The sequence below is a fragment of the Lemur catta genome, chromosome 23 (assembly GCF_020740605.2).
Source record: "Lemur catta isolate mLemCat1 chromosome 23, mLemCat1.pri, whole genome shotgun sequence".
Taxonomy (NCBI): Eukaryota; Metazoa; Chordata; class Mammalia; order Primates; family Lemuridae; genus Lemur; species Lemur catta.
Window position 1 is genome coordinate 30,017,720 of NC_059150.1, and position 17,336 is coordinate 30,035,055.

General features: G+C 51.0%; 1 protein-coding gene and 1 long non-coding RNA gene across 8 annotated transcripts in view; both read right to left on the reverse strand.

Moving 5' to 3' along the window:
* Nucleotides 1-235: 235 nt before the first annotated feature.
* LOC123626816 (putative neuroblastoma breakpoint family member 5) lies at nt 236-15,004 on the reverse strand. 5 transcript variants are annotated; one of them, XM_045536052.1, is made up of 5 exons: nt 14,914-15,004; nt 12,519-12,688; nt 3,254-3,466; nt 1,232-1,334; nt 236-407 (listed from the first exon to the last, which is right to left on the reverse strand). In XM_045536052.1, exons 2-5 carry the CDS (start codon nt 12,631-12,633, stop codon nt 344-346), a joined length of 495 nt encoding a protein of 164 aa, XP_045392008.1. In that variant the 5' UTR covers nt 12,634-12,688; nt 14,914-15,004; the 3' UTR covers nt 236-343. The 5 variants fall into 5 exon arrangements, 1 of the variants encoding a protein (XP_045392008.1); XR_006731022.1 differs by lacking the exons at nt 236-407; nt 1,232-1,334; nt 3,254-3,466; nt 14,914-15,004 and adding exons at nt 6,139-6,381; nt 6,529-6,634; nt 7,308-7,441 and having other exon boundaries at nt 12,519-12,607; XR_006731024.1 differs by lacking the exons at nt 236-407; nt 1,232-1,334; nt 3,254-3,466; nt 12,519-12,688; nt 14,914-15,004 and adding exons at nt 6,139-6,421; nt 6,529-6,634; nt 7,308-8,029.
* A 1,620-nt stretch (nt 15,005-16,624) lies between these two features.
* The window catches only part of LOC123626818, a 33,404-nt gene continuing 32,692 nt past the window's right edge, over nt 16,625-17,336 (reverse strand). For all 3 annotated transcript variants that reach the window (XR_006731026.1, XR_006731027.1, XR_006731028.1), the window contains exon 5: nt 16,625-16,739. This is a non-coding gene — a long non-coding RNA (uncharacterized LOC123626818). The remainder of the gene's footprint in view (nt 16,740-17,336) is intronic.

Sequence of the window (17,336 nt, forward strand, 5' to 3'; positions counted from 1 at the left end):
GAGTGGGGACATTGGGACCTCCACCCTGAGTATTCTGTCCTCTGCTCCCGCTGGCCAGCCCTGATCCTGTCGTGGCCATAAATGTGACGTGCAAACCAGGACAGCTGGGTGAAGAGCCACATTGTGAGTGGAGTGTCTTGCGAGCTGGCACCTGGGAGCAGCTCAGAGTCCTGAGGGCCTGTGGCCACTCACCTGGGCTGAGCGTGCGGGCGAGGTGCTCTGCCAGCCTGTGCCCCTCCGTCAGGTGGTCACGGAGGCCCTGGCCCTGGCAGCTGTCAGGATTGTCCTGGAGGAGGATGGCCTGCAGGTGCTGCTTGAGGAGAAATGAGCCGTCTCTCCCCTCTCACAACACCTGCCTCAATCGGGTCAGCTCTCGGGCCTGCTGGTCAATGAGCCTGTTGGCTTCCCTATGGTGGGAACAAAAGCAAATATGAAAAGGCACAGTTGACAATAGAGTATATGCACAGTAGCAGACAGTTCTGTGAAGGTGTCCCCAGGAAGCCTTCCAAGTGCAATTCCAGCACGTATTTGGTGACCTGCTTGTGGCAAAGAGAGAGAAGAATGTGCAGGGAAAGCCTCCCGTGCATCACAGTGTGTCCCTGTGAGATCCTTGATGCTCCCTTCCTGTTTCCTTCTGTAGAGGAGCCAGGTGTCTTCCTGAATCGGCTTCACAACGGTGTCGCTGGGGCCAGTTGAAAGCATGAAAGACAGAGGATAACCAGGCCAAGGGGACAATGTTCTTTGGGTAAGAGTCTCAGAAGCCACATTCAGTCAGGGTGAGTGTGATTCACAGTGAATGGGACGGTGACTGCACAACACTGTAAAGTTTTAATTGTATGTCTGTGACGGGTCCAAGTGCAGTGTTGTCACAGGGATATATTGCACAGTGTGGAGTCGGGGCTTTTAGTGTTTCCATCACCTGAATGCGCAGTGTGACTACACTCAATGCTGCTGAGTTGTCACTGTCCTTTGGTTACCTTTATGTTACGTGACTTTCACCCTAACAACTTCTTGTTTGGAAGGAGAAAACCTGGCTCTGAGTCACAGTTGTGGGCCAGAATACATCCTTAGTTTTGTTTTCATCTTGTTTTATTAATATCTGTGAAAAACATGCCGGCCTCGTGCATTCCTGCCATTGCCCTGGCAAGGTGGGCTCTTAGATGTCCCAGCTGAGCTGCCCACATCAGAGACTCACACGTCCCCCTGTCTGCCCCACACACAGCAGCCTTACCTGAGCTCGTCCTCCAGGGTCAGCATCTCTGCCCACTCCTCCTCCCAGAAGTCCAGCCTCACCCCCAGCACGGACTCCAGGACATCCCTGAACTTGCCACACTCTGAGAAAGATACACACGCTGGCCTCAGTGGGAAGCTGTGGCCACTGCCCACAGGGGAGGTGGCAGGGTCCCTCCAAGGGACCAAAGTGTCCGCAGTCCCAGGTCTTATGTGGGGATTTCTACACCTTTAATTCTCACCCTCCCGTCTCCATGGCATTGAGAATTCCTATTGCAAGATGAGGAAGGAGAAGCTGAAAGGCACATAAAGGTACTTGGCAAAAATCGAATTGGGATTTAAGAGTTCTCTCCCCCAAGGTCTGACTCTGATCACGGGCCTCGTGACCAAGCTGCAGCCTGTGACAGAAATCACTGAACTGGGCACGATGCAGTGACACCTGCACAGCTAGGAAGGCCCTGAGGACCCCACGATTTGTGGGTCCCTCGTGCTGGGAATGCAAAGAGTGCACCAGCCTCTCACAGGTGGAAATCGCATCTGGATGCGCCTGTGGGAAACATCAGGCGTTAGACCACGAGGACCCGAGAGAAAATTCCCACACGCTAGTGAGGCTCGGGTCACACTGGAAGTGAGAGACCTGCAAGCTCACAGTGGCTCCTCTTGTCAGGCTCTGCTGTAAAAGCGACACAGGAATTAATGAATGTATCATTGCAACTCCAATTAATAGGTGATACAATAGCACCATGTAAACAGAGGAGGAAACTGAGGCACACCATAGACAAACAACTTGCATTGGTGCCCGGAGACATTCCCAGGGTCCCTGCTGTACACGTGGTCTTCAGCCTTCTTCCATGTTCTTCCTCTTCACAGTATTTCACATGCTTATGTTATGATTAGATGGAAAGGTGTTAATAAAACACAGTTTGTCCTTTCCCAGAACTCATCTCTTCACCTCCATAACAGGCTTCAATTTTTAATCTTCTCTTTAATTCCTTTTGATTAAAAATAATCCTCTGATTTATTGGAAAATAATTTGGAGGAAAAGGATGCAAGCTCAGCCTCAGAGTTGCGAGGTTCCTTCCAATCCTGCTGCTGTGCGCGTGCCCTGCTCCCAGGACCCCTCAGTCGCTCAGGCTTCTCTTTCTGGGCAGGACAAGGGCTGGCAGTGGCCAGGCGCACTGGGGTGGGGGTGGGGGCCCATCCCACACACTGCTTTGCTTGTCACAGGGGCTGCTGCTGTCCTCCTCGTCCCTTGTTCACACGTGGGCCAACATCTGCTAGATCAGGCCATCATGGTCCACCTGCACCTGCTGGCTGTCCTGTGTCCCTGAAGGTTCCCCAGCTCAGGGGACACACAGAGGTGGGAAAGTGTCCCTGACATAACCAGAAGCACCATCTACCTTCCAGCTAAGTTTCAAATCACTTTCTTGGACTCAAAGTAGAACTGGTGTCCCAGGATGCAGAGCTTCTCTCCCACCAGGGTCAGCCCCCTGGACAGGGTCACTAAGGATTGTCACAACTGCCATTAGGAGCACGCTCCTCTGGAAGCTCCTCTGAAGCAGGGGCTGTGTCCATCCCAACCTTCCCCAGGGGGCAGCTCAGTGCTTTCCTGTTGGGCCTCACCACAATTGAACGGAAGCTCATCAGTCCCAGAAATTACAACCACAGTGACGTTATGTGACTGCAGGATTTTGTGCAGTACACAGGCTCCTAAGAAAAACAGGTGTAGCTTGTGCCCAAATCACAGGCACTTCCTTGGCAGCTGCAGAAATAAATAACTGACATTTTACCTCATGCCCCACCCTACTCCTCACCTGGAATCATGGCCAAACTCTGTGTGCCTCAGTTTCTCCATCCTCAGAAAAACAGGGTTAAAATACCCCCTTTTCCCTTCTTGGGAATATAGCAGGATGAAATTTATTTTGATAAAGGGAAGAGAAGCACCAAGTCTAGAAACTTTATTTCCTCAGAGAGAATACACACAACCATCTGTCACTGAACATGGTGAACCTACAGAACTTACTGTATTTCCGCAGCTGGTTGGCCAGGGAGAAAGCAGTTGATTCGGAAATGTCCAGTTTCTCCCTGAGGTCCAGAACCTGCTGTTTAGCCTCCACCAGCTGGGAGCGCAGTTCCCTGTTTTGTTCCCAGATGTCCATCTGTGCCCTCTGCCTGGACAGAGAGCAGAGGGACCCTGCCATGCTGGCCGCTGTGGCAGGAGAGGCACAGCCTGGGACTGGGGAGAAGAAACCCAAACACACGGTGGGTGAACAACAAATCAAATCCAATAGGTTTCATCAGGACTGAGGGAGGACCAACACTGGACTTCTTCACTTACTATTGGAAAAACGTGATCCACACCCCACAGCACTCAACAGTCCTTCACTTTGTAGTCAATCAGGCTCAGGACACCGGAGCTCAGAGCTGAAGTCACTGACTATAGCTCAGAGCCCAAGAAAAGTGAGCCAGTGGAGCTCAGCGAGCCACGTAACGGTCTTCAGTCGCCATAACAGAATTCTGTGCGGGTGCACGGAATGTTAGGAGCCCTGCCCCCCAGGTGCCTGGGCCATGCCGATGCACAAGCCAGGTGGTCTGGCCTAAAGGGGACACCACTGATGGGGACACCCCCTGAGCAGCCATGCTCCAGAGTGGTGTAGACACGTGCTCATGCCACAGACCCCTTCATTTCTCAGTAAATCTCAGCACGTTTCCTCTTGTCCATTCCCATGTCTGTATGGAAATATCTAGGTAGGAACAGTTTCCTCCCCAGTTTTATTTCCTTCATGGTTGTGTAGTCACCCAACCATTTCTTTACCATGAAAACAGATCTTATGACTTTTCCTAAATTAAATAACGTCAAACTTTTGCGATGTAAAAATGTAAATCTCTCGTGACTTTCTTCTCTGCATCTTCTCCCATCCCTCCAAATCCATTAGAAAGTATAGAACAAAATTCTGTCCTGTCTGAGTGTCCCTGCTGCATTCCAGGGTTACGTTGGCTTCAGTCGTCTCACAGGGGGCTGTGTCTCTCCTTGTACCTGCGTCACGTGTGACCTCCCACCACCTATGTCCTCCTGTGTGTGGGGTGCTTTGGGTTGTTACTTCCTCTCACTGAACATTAAACTTCATATTTGCTGCTAATGGATTTCTTTCTACTCCCTTGTGTTCCCTTTCCCAGCCGTCACAGTGATTAAACTAGTTCATGTGCAGGTGCTTGAATACACGACGTGACCATCTCTATTGAAAAGACTTGTCAACCTCATGGCAGGTTTTACATTTTTGGTCATTTCATTCACATGCTGCACAGGACAAGGATCCAGAGCACCTTTATGAAACCTTGTTCTGTAGCTCTGTGTGTTGACCTGAAACGGTTGAGCTGTGGTTGTGTTCCACTAACTGAACATGGGAAGGTCAAGGTCATGACTCTGGCTGGGGTGATGAGCCTCCATGGTGCCCACATGCAATGTGGTTTAGGGACACAGCAGGTGAGGCTGAGCTGAGAGGGACAGGCAGGCAGGGGAGAGGGACCCCTGCGCCACCTCCTCACATTCTTGGCTTCCAGTCCCACCCAGGTCTGGTGAGCCTGACACCTGGGAGACGCCCTGTGGCCCAGGTCTCTGCAGTTCACCTGCTGGACCTGCCTGAGTTGAGGGAGGAACTCATGTCATCGCGGGCCCCGAGCGTTCATGTCAGAGTGAAGGAAGGAGGACTGCTCGGCCACGTTTGACAGTGTCTCCCTCCACCCTAAAACACCCCCACACTACACTGTGGATGATGTCAGTTATGAGATGTATGTTAAGCCCCAGTGGCCACTGGGTCCCCATTTCAACCAAACACAGTTTTTGAAAAGATAATATTTCTGTTTCTCTAAGCAGCTCACTCACAGCTCCACAGCAGGCAGCCAGTTCATGTGCTGTATTGTGGCCACTGTGCTAAGTTCCATCTGCTTCCTGCTGTGTCATCCCCAGGAGACCCATGTCATTCCTTGGCCGTAGAAGCAGAGCCATTTTCCCAGCTTATTTGCTGCATTAAAGACCTTCTGTTCTGGTGTACAGGGCCACCATTTGGGGCAAGTGGAGAGTGTTTTTGCTCCTGAAGTCACCAGGTGCTGCGAGATGCAGTCAGGTGTCTCCCACCACAGGACACTGGACCCGGCTCATCCGTGTGTTCCGCAAAGCGTCACTTTCTGAGCAGGTTCTTGACCTTTGTAGAGACCCGTTGCCCAAGCAGACATCGTGCAAGGATTTCCAGTCCGTCACTGCGCTGCTTCTCTTCTTGCTGCTACAATCTAGACATGATCTGTGACGTACACACATGGAGAGGAGCCATGCTGAGGATGTGTGACACTACTGTGACACAGGAACCTGGGACACTCTCTGCAGGACGTTCTCCACATGGTGTGGGCATGAATCAGGAGGAGGGGCATAAAGCCCGGGGCTGTCCCTGCTCCGCATGATCCTCTTCCTCATCAGCAGGGGGGCGAGGGGGTGAGCTGTTGATTCCCCACCTACACACACCCCTGGCTGAATTCAGAGCAGACAACTCTCAGCTCCTTTCAGTGGGGACCGGAGCTCCTGTCCTCTGCCCCCCAGTGTGACGAGCACAGGACACTACCCACAGGGATCAGGAACTGCCCTCGCTGAGCTCAACTGACTTAGCTCAGCGTCCCTAGGTGAGCACAGATGTCGGATTTTTCAGACAGGGACAGGGTGGACAGACAGTGAAACAAGGGTGTGGGACATTTCTGTGTCTCTGAGCACAAGAGTCACGATGTTCCCCGAGCCTGTGAATGCAGAAAGCCAGTCCAGCCCCAGTCCCTGCGTGTCCCCTGCAAACACGGAAACAGCTTTATTCCCTCCACACTCGTTCTTTACTGCGAGATCTGAGAGTAAATTATGAGCTACTGAAATTCTAAAAATAGAGTCATCGTTTAATTAATTTTGATGGGATGGGAGATTAGGAAGGTGTGGAAACATGTAATTATCCACAAGAACAGGGACCAGCGTCACCTTTCTGGCAGACATGGACTTAAGGGTCCCACTGAACTGGCCTCATGGTGTCTCCAGGTGCCCATGACGGAGTCAGCAGTTCCCCCTGGAGACCTTGGCTCTGTTGACCTTGACACGACCTGGAGGCAGATGCTGGTGGTGTCCTGGGAGGTCAGGAGTGTTGTGTCACCCAGGGCCCACCAGCTGCTGGAAACAAACAGAAGGGGGACCAGGACAGCCACTGAGGTCACCCCCACACCCCATGGGACCCTCCCTCACCGTGACCACACTTGCCACGATGCACGGCCTACCGGTCTGAGAGCTCCGTGGATGCTGGGACACGGTTTCACCAACTCCGTGTTCACGGTTCCCACTCAGGCCCGGCACCAGGGGGCTCCCCGCAGTGGTCGTCAGTGACTGAATAAAAGTGGTTTCTGACTCCAGCACCCCGTCTACACTCCTTCCCCGAGTGTTCTGTGAGGGACACCCTCCTTCCTGCCAGGGAGCTGCACGTCTCCTTCTGTAGAGAGACCCCTGCCCTACAGTATCAGAACTCAGGGACAGTCCCCTGTGGGGGTCTGGTGACACCGGGACTGCTCTCAGGAATTCCCTTCCTGTTCACTGCGTCATGGGGATGACGTGTCTGTGACCTCTCCGCCCGTTCCCTGGGCTGCCACCAGACCTTTCTCAACTGAAAGGCACAGAGAATAGCCAAGTGTCACTACTTCATGTGCAAGGGTCCCCTGTCCCCGGGTCACTGGCCTAGAGCAGCATGTCCACCCTTCTCCTGCTCAGCCCACCCTGACCTGGAGGGCGTCCACTGCCAGGGCAGCCCCAAGGACGAGGCTGCTGGAGCTGGGCAGGGTCTCACGGTCACTTCTTCCTCCTCTTGGGGTTGGTGCTTCCCTCAGTGTGAACCAGCTCTGAGTCCAGCCTGTGGGTGTCCTTGGCCAGGTGCCCAGGACCCCAGTGCCCTGAGCTCCTCTCCCATCCCCACTGCTCTGTCCAGGCTGGCCCTGGAGGGTTTGGGTGATGACAGGCATCTCTCAGTGACTCCTGATCTCTAAACCCAATTTGTCCTCATTCTCACCCCGTGTGTGTCCACCTGCACCACCGTTCCCGTGTCCTTGTTTCGGTCATTCTCATCCCCCAACCTGCCGGCTCCCCTTCCTCCATCTGCTCCCTCAGTTCTGAGTTCTCAGGGTGTGGCCTCAGCTCAGGGCCCTGCAGGAGATAGTCACAGTAGGGACCAAGGTCAGGTCTCCACTGCGGGTCGCAGGGCACCTTTACCACAGCTCTGCCCACAGAGACTCAGAGCAAACCCGGCAGGAAGGTCCCTGGGAGAGGTGCAGTTGGAACCTTCACTTCCTGATGGGGAAACTGAGGCCCAGAAGGACTAAGAGATTCTCCCCAGCTCCCTCACCCCTTGCTGGCAGCAGGGCCACCTCACAAGCCTGGGCCTCAGCTTCCCTGTCCAAAGCACCGAGCTCTACCACCAGGAACTCACATCTCTGTTTCTGGGATTTGGGATCCAACATGGCTATTTCCACTGTTAAAACATCTCAGATGTCTCCATCCTGGGACATATCTTTTATCACAGTTCTATAGTTCTTAGCCCTATATTTTGTTCTTTAAGAAGAGGGTCTTGCTGTGTCGTCCAGGCTGGCGTGCAGGGCCATGAACACAGCTCACAGCAGCCCCAGACTCCTGGGCTCAAGGGATCCTCCTGCATCAGCTTCCTGAGTAGCTATGACAACGGGTGCCCACCAGTACCCAGAGCTCATTTATTATTATTATTGTTAATATTATTTGTAGAAATGTTGTGGTATTATGTTGCCCAGGCTGGTCTTGAACTCTTGGCCTCAAGTGATCTGTCTCCTAGACCTCCCAAAGTGCTGAAATTACAGGCTGGATCCACTATGCCTGATCCAGTTCTATTATTTATACTCAGTTTTCAATCAATGACTGGTCTCAGGTGACAAAGAAACACAAAGGATAAATTATATGTAACAGAATCACAAAAGAAGTATATTAGGTGATTATCTATAATCTCTTCAGTAGGAAGATGATCTTCAGCAGACCAGGGACTCTGTCCGCCCTGGTGATGACAGGTCTCCAGTGTCCCCACAAGCACCTGCTACGGTAAACAGTCAGTACTAATCAAGTGAATCATTCCCCGTCACTAAGAGTCATTCACTTTTACCAAAGACCTCTCATCCCAACCACCGTCCCAGCCAAATTCCATCCTGGGTCAGTGCGGAAGCAACAGCAGCACAGCCTCGGCTCAGCAGATCTGAGATTCAAATGCAGCTTCTCGCAGGCCAGGGATGCTTCAAAGGAGAATTTCTCTACCCTCTTTGAGGCTATAATCCTCATGTGGAAAATAGGGCAGCAGTCACCACTAGGGTTTGGGATGGTTAAATAGAATAACATGAATCTGAAAGGCATCCCGGACTTTACTAGACACAGGGCTAAAGAACATGCATGTGAGTCACTGGGACACTTGTTAAAACATCTCTGGAGATAAGGCCCAGGAATCTATTTCAGAGAAATATCCCTAGAGATTCTCACGTAAGAAAAAAGGCCACCATTAAATGCACATCCTGGGAAAAGGTCCCCAGAACTCTGATAGCCACAGGAACAACTCAGCTAGAGCAGACCACGTCCCATGTCCATGGTGGCCTTCCTTTGGGAACTGTCCCCTTTTCCACATAAGGTGTCCCACCTGGTAGGGGACACAAGTGGGAACCCCACTTCCCCAGCCTGGCTTTTAGCTCCTCCATTCTCCTTTAGGTTTCTCCCTCTGATTTAATTGCTGGGGAACCTCAGCTCTCATGTGGGTCATTGTTTTAGAAACATCCCTCTGATTTTCTCCCCCTTGGAGATAGCCCGGGCAGAGATTGGTTCTGGTTCTCTGCAGTCCTGGACTTTCCCTTAAACCATCCAGGTGAGGTGAAAGCAGTCGGGACTGGCAGAAGTCAGCTCAGCACAGAGGACCCCGAGGAGCCTGAGACCACGAGGGCAGCCCCCACGGGAGACAGTGGGAACCATGCCATGGTCAGTGTGAGACCAATTTGGGTGGGAAGCATGTCCCAAGCCATTAAGGGAAGGTGCTGTCGTGAGGATGAAGAGGAAGAAGCAATGAGTGTGAGAAGAAAGAGAAAAGTAATGATTCCAATGAAGATGAAATATGTGCAGAGCCAAGAGCCCAGAGGCAAAGCCCCACGTCACAGAGGATTCATCCAGGCTTTGACCTCAATCAAGCACTCACGCAACTATTGATGCTGTTTAATTATAGCCGTCCTAGTGGTGTGGACTGGGGTCTCATTGTTGGGTTCTTCCATGTTTCCCTTATATCTAATGCTGTTGACCGTCTACCATGTGCTTCTTTGCAATTCATGTATCTTGTTTGGAGAAATGTCTATATAATTCCTTTGCCCATTTTAGTTGGATGTTTGTGTTTCTGTACTTGAATTATAAGAGTTCATTATATTTTCTGGGTATAAAATCCTTAATAGGTTTATCATTTGCCAGTATTTTCTGCCATCCCATGAGCTGTCTTTACAATCTCTTGTGAGTGTCTTTTGAGACAGGAAAGTTTTTAATTTTGTTGGTGCCCCATTTATCTGTTTTTTTCTTTCTTCTTTTACTGCTAAAGCTTTTGGTGACATGTTTACAAAACTGTCAAATCCAAGGTCATAAAGATTTCCCCCTACATTTTCTTCTAAGACCTTTAGTTTTAGTTCTTAAATTTAATTATTGTATCCATATTCAGTTAATTTTTAATATTTTGTTTGGTTAAGATCCACCTTGACTCATTGATTGATAATTTTACATGTCTACATGTGTAAAGAGATCTTCCAGTCAGTGGGATAAACTTATATTTGTTTCTTCTACGAAGTTTTCATTATTTCCAAATGATTTAAAGCATAATAGCAAGTAAACATTTTTTTAAAAATTCTCTAAGACAGTAGAAGTCATTCTGAATGCTAGCTAACCTGTAAAAAAAGTATTGAAGTGGAACAATGGCATTGTCATAAGCAGTCCCACACTGCCCTCTGGTGGCTGCATGAGAAAATGGCAAGAAGCCGAGGGGCTCCCTGGTTCTGCTGGCAAAAGGGGAAGACACTCAAACTTAGATACCCCCATGTGTTCTGTGTCACCTTCCTGAGAGCTCACACTGTGTCAGACTCTCGTCATCGCCGCCTGGATTCCCCAGTGTCCTCCCGACTGGGACCCTGATGCTGCCACCTCCACACTGTCAGTCCCTCACCGGGCTCAGCCCCCACAGTCCTGCTCTCACCACGTCCTGCTCTGCCTCCAAGACCTTCCTCTCCACGGCCCACGACACGACGCACGTCACCCCCCCCACCTTGTGGTCCTGCTCACTGTGGCCCAACGTTCTCACCCAACCTCACTTCCCCCCAAATTGTCCTTGTGCAGATCGTCCCCTGGGGTCAGGCTGTCCCCCCCAGCCCTGCACCAGGGACCTTCTAGCATCCAGGTCTTTGTGCACAGGCTCCTCCCTCGGCCTGGTGGCCCCCATAGTGACTGAAGGCGCAGTTTACCACCGTGAACCGTCACTCCAGTGGGACACTCACTAAGAGCTGGTGAGAGTTCCTGCTGGGCTCCTGGGGAAACATTTCCCCCCGACACGCCTGTCTGCGGAAGGAACTGTGAAGCCCAGGGATGAGCGTCGCACACTCGGCGGGACTGAAGGGCACTGAGGCAGGAATTTCCCCCAGGACCCAGCACGTCACCTGGTCCCTTCTCTACTGTCCCTCGAGGTGAACTCACTCCCTCCCCACCTGCCTTTCCCTCCCTGCACGGTCGTGGTGGTCTGGAACCTTCCTGGGAACGTGGCCAACTCCTGACGCCCTGAAGTCTCCTTCACGTTTTTACTTATTTAGCCTCATGATTGTCACAAAGCTCATCTCCCCTCGGCTCCCTTAGGTCATTCAAATATTTGAGCTGGGCGTCACCGCACTATGGTGTCGAATGTCAAGGGTGATCATTGTCAGGTTTCTCCTGTGTCCAGCCGTGTGGCCCTCACGGATTCCGGACCCTCCTCCATAGACTGTTAGACAGGTGTCCCTAACCCAACCTCGCCCCGGGGAGTCTTGTCCTCCCGCCGGGACGTTCCATTCGCACCACTGCAGACGCAGACTGAGGGGCTGTCCACACAGCCTGGTCTCGCTGGTGGCCCTGAGCTGCGTGGACCCCCTTCCCGCCCTCCCCTGAATGGCTGCAGAGCCAGGTCTCCCCAGCCTGGTCCCACAGGGGACGGTTACAGCACGGCTGGGCACGTGGCACGTTCCTGCTGCTGCCCGGAGCCTCCTCCCTCCGGGCGGAGCCTACGCAACCCACGCTGCGGAGACGCTGTCCCAGCACAGGGCGAGGGACAGCGTCCATCACACTCCCGAATTCTGTGCCTGGTGTTGCACAGCTACGTGGAGAAAATCCTTGCTAAAACATCCACGTGTCATTTAGGTGACATTCGTGCTGTGTCTGCCGGGGTTCTCCCTGCAGGGGGAGGGTGGGCGAGGCAGACCACCTGTGCCACCGCTGCCGGGCCCGGCTGGGCACTGCACACACACACGGTTCACACTATCGCAGGGAGGCCACGCAGGAGGTGGCCTTCTGTGATTGTGACCCCACTGCAGACGAGAACTGGCCTCTCCTGGCCCGTGGTTAGTGACGCCTGGCAGGGCCGTCCCCTCCCACACTCAGCTCCCTTCTGAGACCTTTGTCTGAGCATCTCCCGTCCTGCTCACGGGAGCCCAGGCCTGGCGGGGTGGTTGTGCCACTGAGCCTGCAGCTTTCCAAGGGCCCCAGGACAGCCAAGGTGAGAGCAGAGACCCTGGGGACAGGGCAGGAGAGACAAGGACCTTGGAGCCCCTGGTTGATTGCCAATGGGTCTCATGGAGCTGCAGCTCCACCTGCAGAGTGGAGGCCCCGCCCAGGACATGCAGGGGACATGAGATGCCACTCACAGGGGAGACTCGGGCAGACCCTGCTGTGCACATGCTGCAGGGGCTGGGACCTGCCTGTGCATCTGCGGCCTGCACAGGGCAGTGGGGGCCGGGCTGGCAGAGACACGGCCAGGTGCTGGGAAGACGGCAAAGCTCTCAGACCCACCTCCCCTCTGTGCAGGAAACTCTGCCCAAGCACCTGACAGGAACCAACAGGGTCTCCTGAGTCAGCCTGCAGGGACATCGCTCAGCCCAGGCAGAGGACTGAGCAGAGCGAGGCCACCTGGGATGCCAGTGAGACTGACCAGCTTTATCACGGGAAGACTCACCTGCTCCATCCAGAACAGACTGGACCTCAGGCTCGGCAGACAGGGAGGCGGCGCTTCTGATCGGCTCTCGGCAGTCAGACAGGTCAGCACCACCAGGAGGGAAACCCTGCTCCATCAGTGCCTGTGACAGCCCTGCCGTCCCTGCATCCTCCTGCAGCTCACTGGGCCCACTGGGGAGAGGAAGAACCAAAGATGAAGGTAGGAGGGGTGAGACCCCTGAGCACCCCGTGGGGCCTGATGGGAAGCACAAGGGGGGGTCCAATGGCCTGTGGCCTCCCTTCGCAAAGGAGACAGGACACCCCTCCTCTGCCTTGGGCACAGCTTGGCTGCCTTGGGCATGGGGGTGACTGACAGACAGAGACAGAGAGAGAGACAGAGGTCACAGGGCAGTGCAAAGTGCACTGACAAGTGAGGAGCTAAGGAGGAAGAGATCCCCCCAGACGCCCTGTCAGGTGCAGGCAGGACACACAGCACACAGGGACCCATAACCCTGGGTCACCCCACGGCCCCAGGCAGCTCTTCAATGGATCCTGCATCATGTTTGCTGAATGTGCAGCAGTTTTTCTGAAATGTCTGCAAAGGTAGGTTTATATCTGGGGCATCGTGTGCCTAGTTGCTGTGCCTTCTTGACATGAACTTTCTTTTGTCTAGTTACGTTTCTTCCTGTGGAGACCCTGCCAGCAGGCTGGGCCGCAATGAGGACGGCAGGGACGCCTCCTCCCTGTTTTTTTTTTTTTTTTTTTGAGGCAGAGTCTCGCTCTGTTGCCCGGGCTAGAGTGCCGTGGCGTCAGCCTAGCTCACAGCAACCTCAAACTCCTGGGACTACAGGCATGCGCCATCATGCCCTGCTAATCTTTTTTTCTCTATATTTTTAGTTGTTCAGCTAATTTCTTTTTTTTTTTTTTTTTTTTTTTTTTTTTTAGTAGAGATGAGGTCTCACTCTTCCTCAGGCTGGTCTCGAACTCCTGAGCTCAAATGATCCTCCCGCCTTGGCCTCCCAGAGTGCTGGGATTACAGGCATGAGCCACCACGCCCGGCCCCTGTTGAGCTTTAATCAGTCATTTTTTACTCGCATTACTCAAAAATGCCTTAACTGATATCCTGGCCTCTAGCCTTATCCTCCCTTCAATCTGTCCTCAACATAACCACCTGCTACATGACTGATGTCAAGTCACAACCTGACCACGTCACTCACCAGCTGACCCCACCCCGCCACTGAAGTGATTCTCAGTCTTGGCCGAGCATTAGAATCACACAAGAGAACATGTAAAAATCCTGATGCTTAAACCATACTTCAGCCCAGTGAAGTTGGCGTCCCTAGAGGTGGGGCCTGGGATTACAGTTTCCCATGCATCCCAGCGACTCTAGCACCCAGCCCGCACTGAGAATCCGTAACCTACAGGAAAAAGTTCCAGATCCTCGATTAGGGCCACTGGCTGGCTCCTGCCTTTCTTCAACCTTCTCTCCTGCCACTCCCTCCCCCTCACTCCCTTGCTGGCTCACTCTTACTTATACTTTGAAAGTTTGAGCTCAGCCATCACCTCCTCCTGGAGGCCCCCCGAGACATGGGGTGGGGCAGGCCCCGCTTCTCTGTTATGCCAGGGGCCTGCACATCTCTCAATCGCTGCATCAGCCTCACAGGATTATCATTATCTTTTGATTGTCTCCCTTGAAAGATGGTTTCTTGAGGGCAAGAATTGTGATTAATTTTTGTATCCTAGCACTTGGCAAAGAATAGGCACTCAGATATTTGAATGATTAAAAAGTGAATACCCAAATATGTTCGGTAATATTTAAATAAAAACTCTAGTAAGGGACAACTACATAGCATTTCATCAGTCGCCCACATTAGAGTTATTTCAAGTTATTTTTACCAAAGCAACAAATATAACAACGAGGCATGTTACAATCGAGGCATGCTCAGTTAGCTTCAGAAATAAAATGACTCCTGACTGCACAGCTCCATGACGCCCCACCTGCAACTGCCAACATTCCAGGATGCGCTCATCGTGCCGTTACATGTGGCCCAGGCCCAACAGAACCGGCATGTTGCTGACAGAGAGTGAAAAAAGGCCTGTTCCTCCTCCTTTAAGCGAAGGAGCCCAGGAGACTGTGGCTCTAAGGGCAAACACTGGCTGAAACCTTGACTGCCCCCCCCCCAGTCGAGCTGGTCTCCCGTCCCTTTCATCGCTGTGGAAACCATCCTGGCCAGAGGGCGGCTTTCACCGCAGCCACGGGATGTGACCTGCAAACCCGTAAGTGGCGGTTTTAGGTTGGCAGGTGCAGAGAGAATATTCTTTGACCAAATTGCTCCTGAAAATATTAAAAGGTGATATTACTGAGCTAGAGAGTAAAAACACGCAGATGAAAAGTTTATTAATGGAAAGGCTTTTACCTTATTCAATTTTGTTAAGTATTTTTCTTGCACACTGTACAAAAGCCTCTTCCACATTCTCTCATCAGCGTACTTGTCTCCAAAAACATCAGCTCTGAAATTGATATCAAACAAAATACAACACCACATTTAGAAGATGAATCATAGTTTTCACTTACTAGGAGCCCATTTAGCATTCTTAGAACAGCAGACAAAATATGACATAAAACTATGTAATTCTGTAAATACAAAATCAACATGTGTCAGTTATGTTTTTTAAAATGTTAGAAGCATTCTAACTTTTTCTGAAAAGCAGCTGCCATCTTGTGTTAGCACTTAATCCACTGGAGAGACGGAAGGAGCAACGAGGCTTCTGCAGCCGGCACGACTGCCCAGCGGGAGAAGGCACCGGCCGCACGGCTCTGCCAAAAGCAGCAATTTCCTTCTTCAAACAATCTGTATGTTACCACAAGTACAATCTACACGTCTTTGTACTTTCTAGGGGACTGTATCGCAATTTGTCACTCTGCCCGTGGAGAGGCCTTATAGGAATGAGCGCTCCTTTTACCCAGCAGAGGGACTGCCGGTCCTCAGACAGGCCTGTTTCGCTGCTCTCCAGGCAAACCACGACCTCTCCAGCCTCTTGTGTCCTCACTTGTAAAGATGTGGACATTTCAGTCACATGAAAATTCCTTTTGTGCTTTTAACATTCTTAGCTTCTGTATTTCTAAACAGATCTTTGAAAACTGTCATGACTCTGGCTTATGTGTTTCTCTCATGTTTATTTTCTTAGCAAGAAACTAGTCAGCTTCCAAGAATGTAATACAGTAGTCCTAGAATCCCATCAAACACCGATATTAGGATATTGTAGTTCTTCATTGGTTCTAAAACTTAAAGTTATTTAAAATGTCTGAATTTTGGCCAGGCACAGTGGCTCACACCTGTAATCCTAGCACTCTGGGAGGCCGAGGTGGGAGGATTGCTTGAGCTCAGGAGTTCAAAACCAGCCTGAGCAAGAGTGAGACCCCGTCTCTACTAAAAATAGAAAGAAATTAAGCTGAACAACTAAAAATAGAAACAAAAAACTAGCCAGGTGTGGTGGCGCATGCCTGTAGTCCCAGCTACTCAGGAGGCTGAGGCAGAAAGATTGCTTGAGCCCAGGAGTTTGAGGTTGTAGTGAGCTATGATTACGCCACTGCACTCCCGCCACTGGACGCGTGTGTGTGTGTGTGTGTGTGTGTGTGTGTGTGTGTGTGTGTGTGTGTGTGTGTGTGTGTGTGTGTGTGTGTGTGTGTGTGTGTGTCTCCATTGCCCCCCCGCATATATATAAATAAATAAATTTCACTCTGCACTCCCGCCACTGGACGCGTGTGTGTGTGTGTGTGTGTGTGTGTGTGTGTGTGTGTGTGTGTGTCTCCATTGCCCCCCCGCATATATATAAATAAATAAATTTCACTTTAACCCAAGATCTCTAATATTCAAAGATCTAATACTAAAAAGTCATATGAATGTTAATAGATTTGCTTTTATCATCATAGTAACTTTTGTAGGCAGAATGCAATATACTGAAAATACACTAAATAAGTCTAAATTTATAGTAAAAACAATCTCAAATTCTACATTTCCTAAATATAACCTTGAAACTCCAATAGATGTTTTAAACTCAAAGAAATGTTGTTACCCCCCAAATTTGCCATTTGAAAAACAGTAAGAGATAAAAGGTCACTTGCCATTTTCTTGAGCAAATCTGGAGGCTTCTATGAACGTAACTTCGCGATCTGCATCCAGGTCCTTCTTGTTTCCACAGAGGATGATCACAATGTTCTGACTCGCTAGCGTTCTGGCATCTGTTAACCAATTAGTAAGTGCATTGTAGGTTTCTTGGCTGCATAATATAAGATTGTGAAAATAATACATGCATTTTATAAAGCTAGCAACTCTTTCTAGTCATTCTCACTACTCACACTGCTTTTCAACGTTTTGAGGTAATGGCAACAACACCTTTAAGGTAACTCAGATTACCTGAATGCACCAAGTACATGACACACTCCCAGGGTCTCTTTCATTTTGTTTCCAGAAAAATGAGACAATAAGCCAGAGAGTTTGTTGTTTTTTGTTTGCTCAAGCAAAAGGAAACAGAATTTCCTTCCTTTTTTTTATGAATATCTGTTGAGCTCTTAGTATGTGCCAGGCACGGTCCAGACACTGACTGGTGAGCAAGATGACAGCTGATGGCTGCCACCGAGTCAACCCTGCAACGTGCTGGCAGGGTTGTTTTGTAGGAATTTATCACACTGACGCTTTATAAGGACTCTGTGATGGACTGCTATTACCCCCCTTTTCCATGAGAAACCTGAGGCCCAGAGAGATTAATTAAGTTGCCTAAAGTCACACAGCAGCCAGTGGTAAAGCCAGGACCTTGCCGACTCCAGGACCCACTCTCA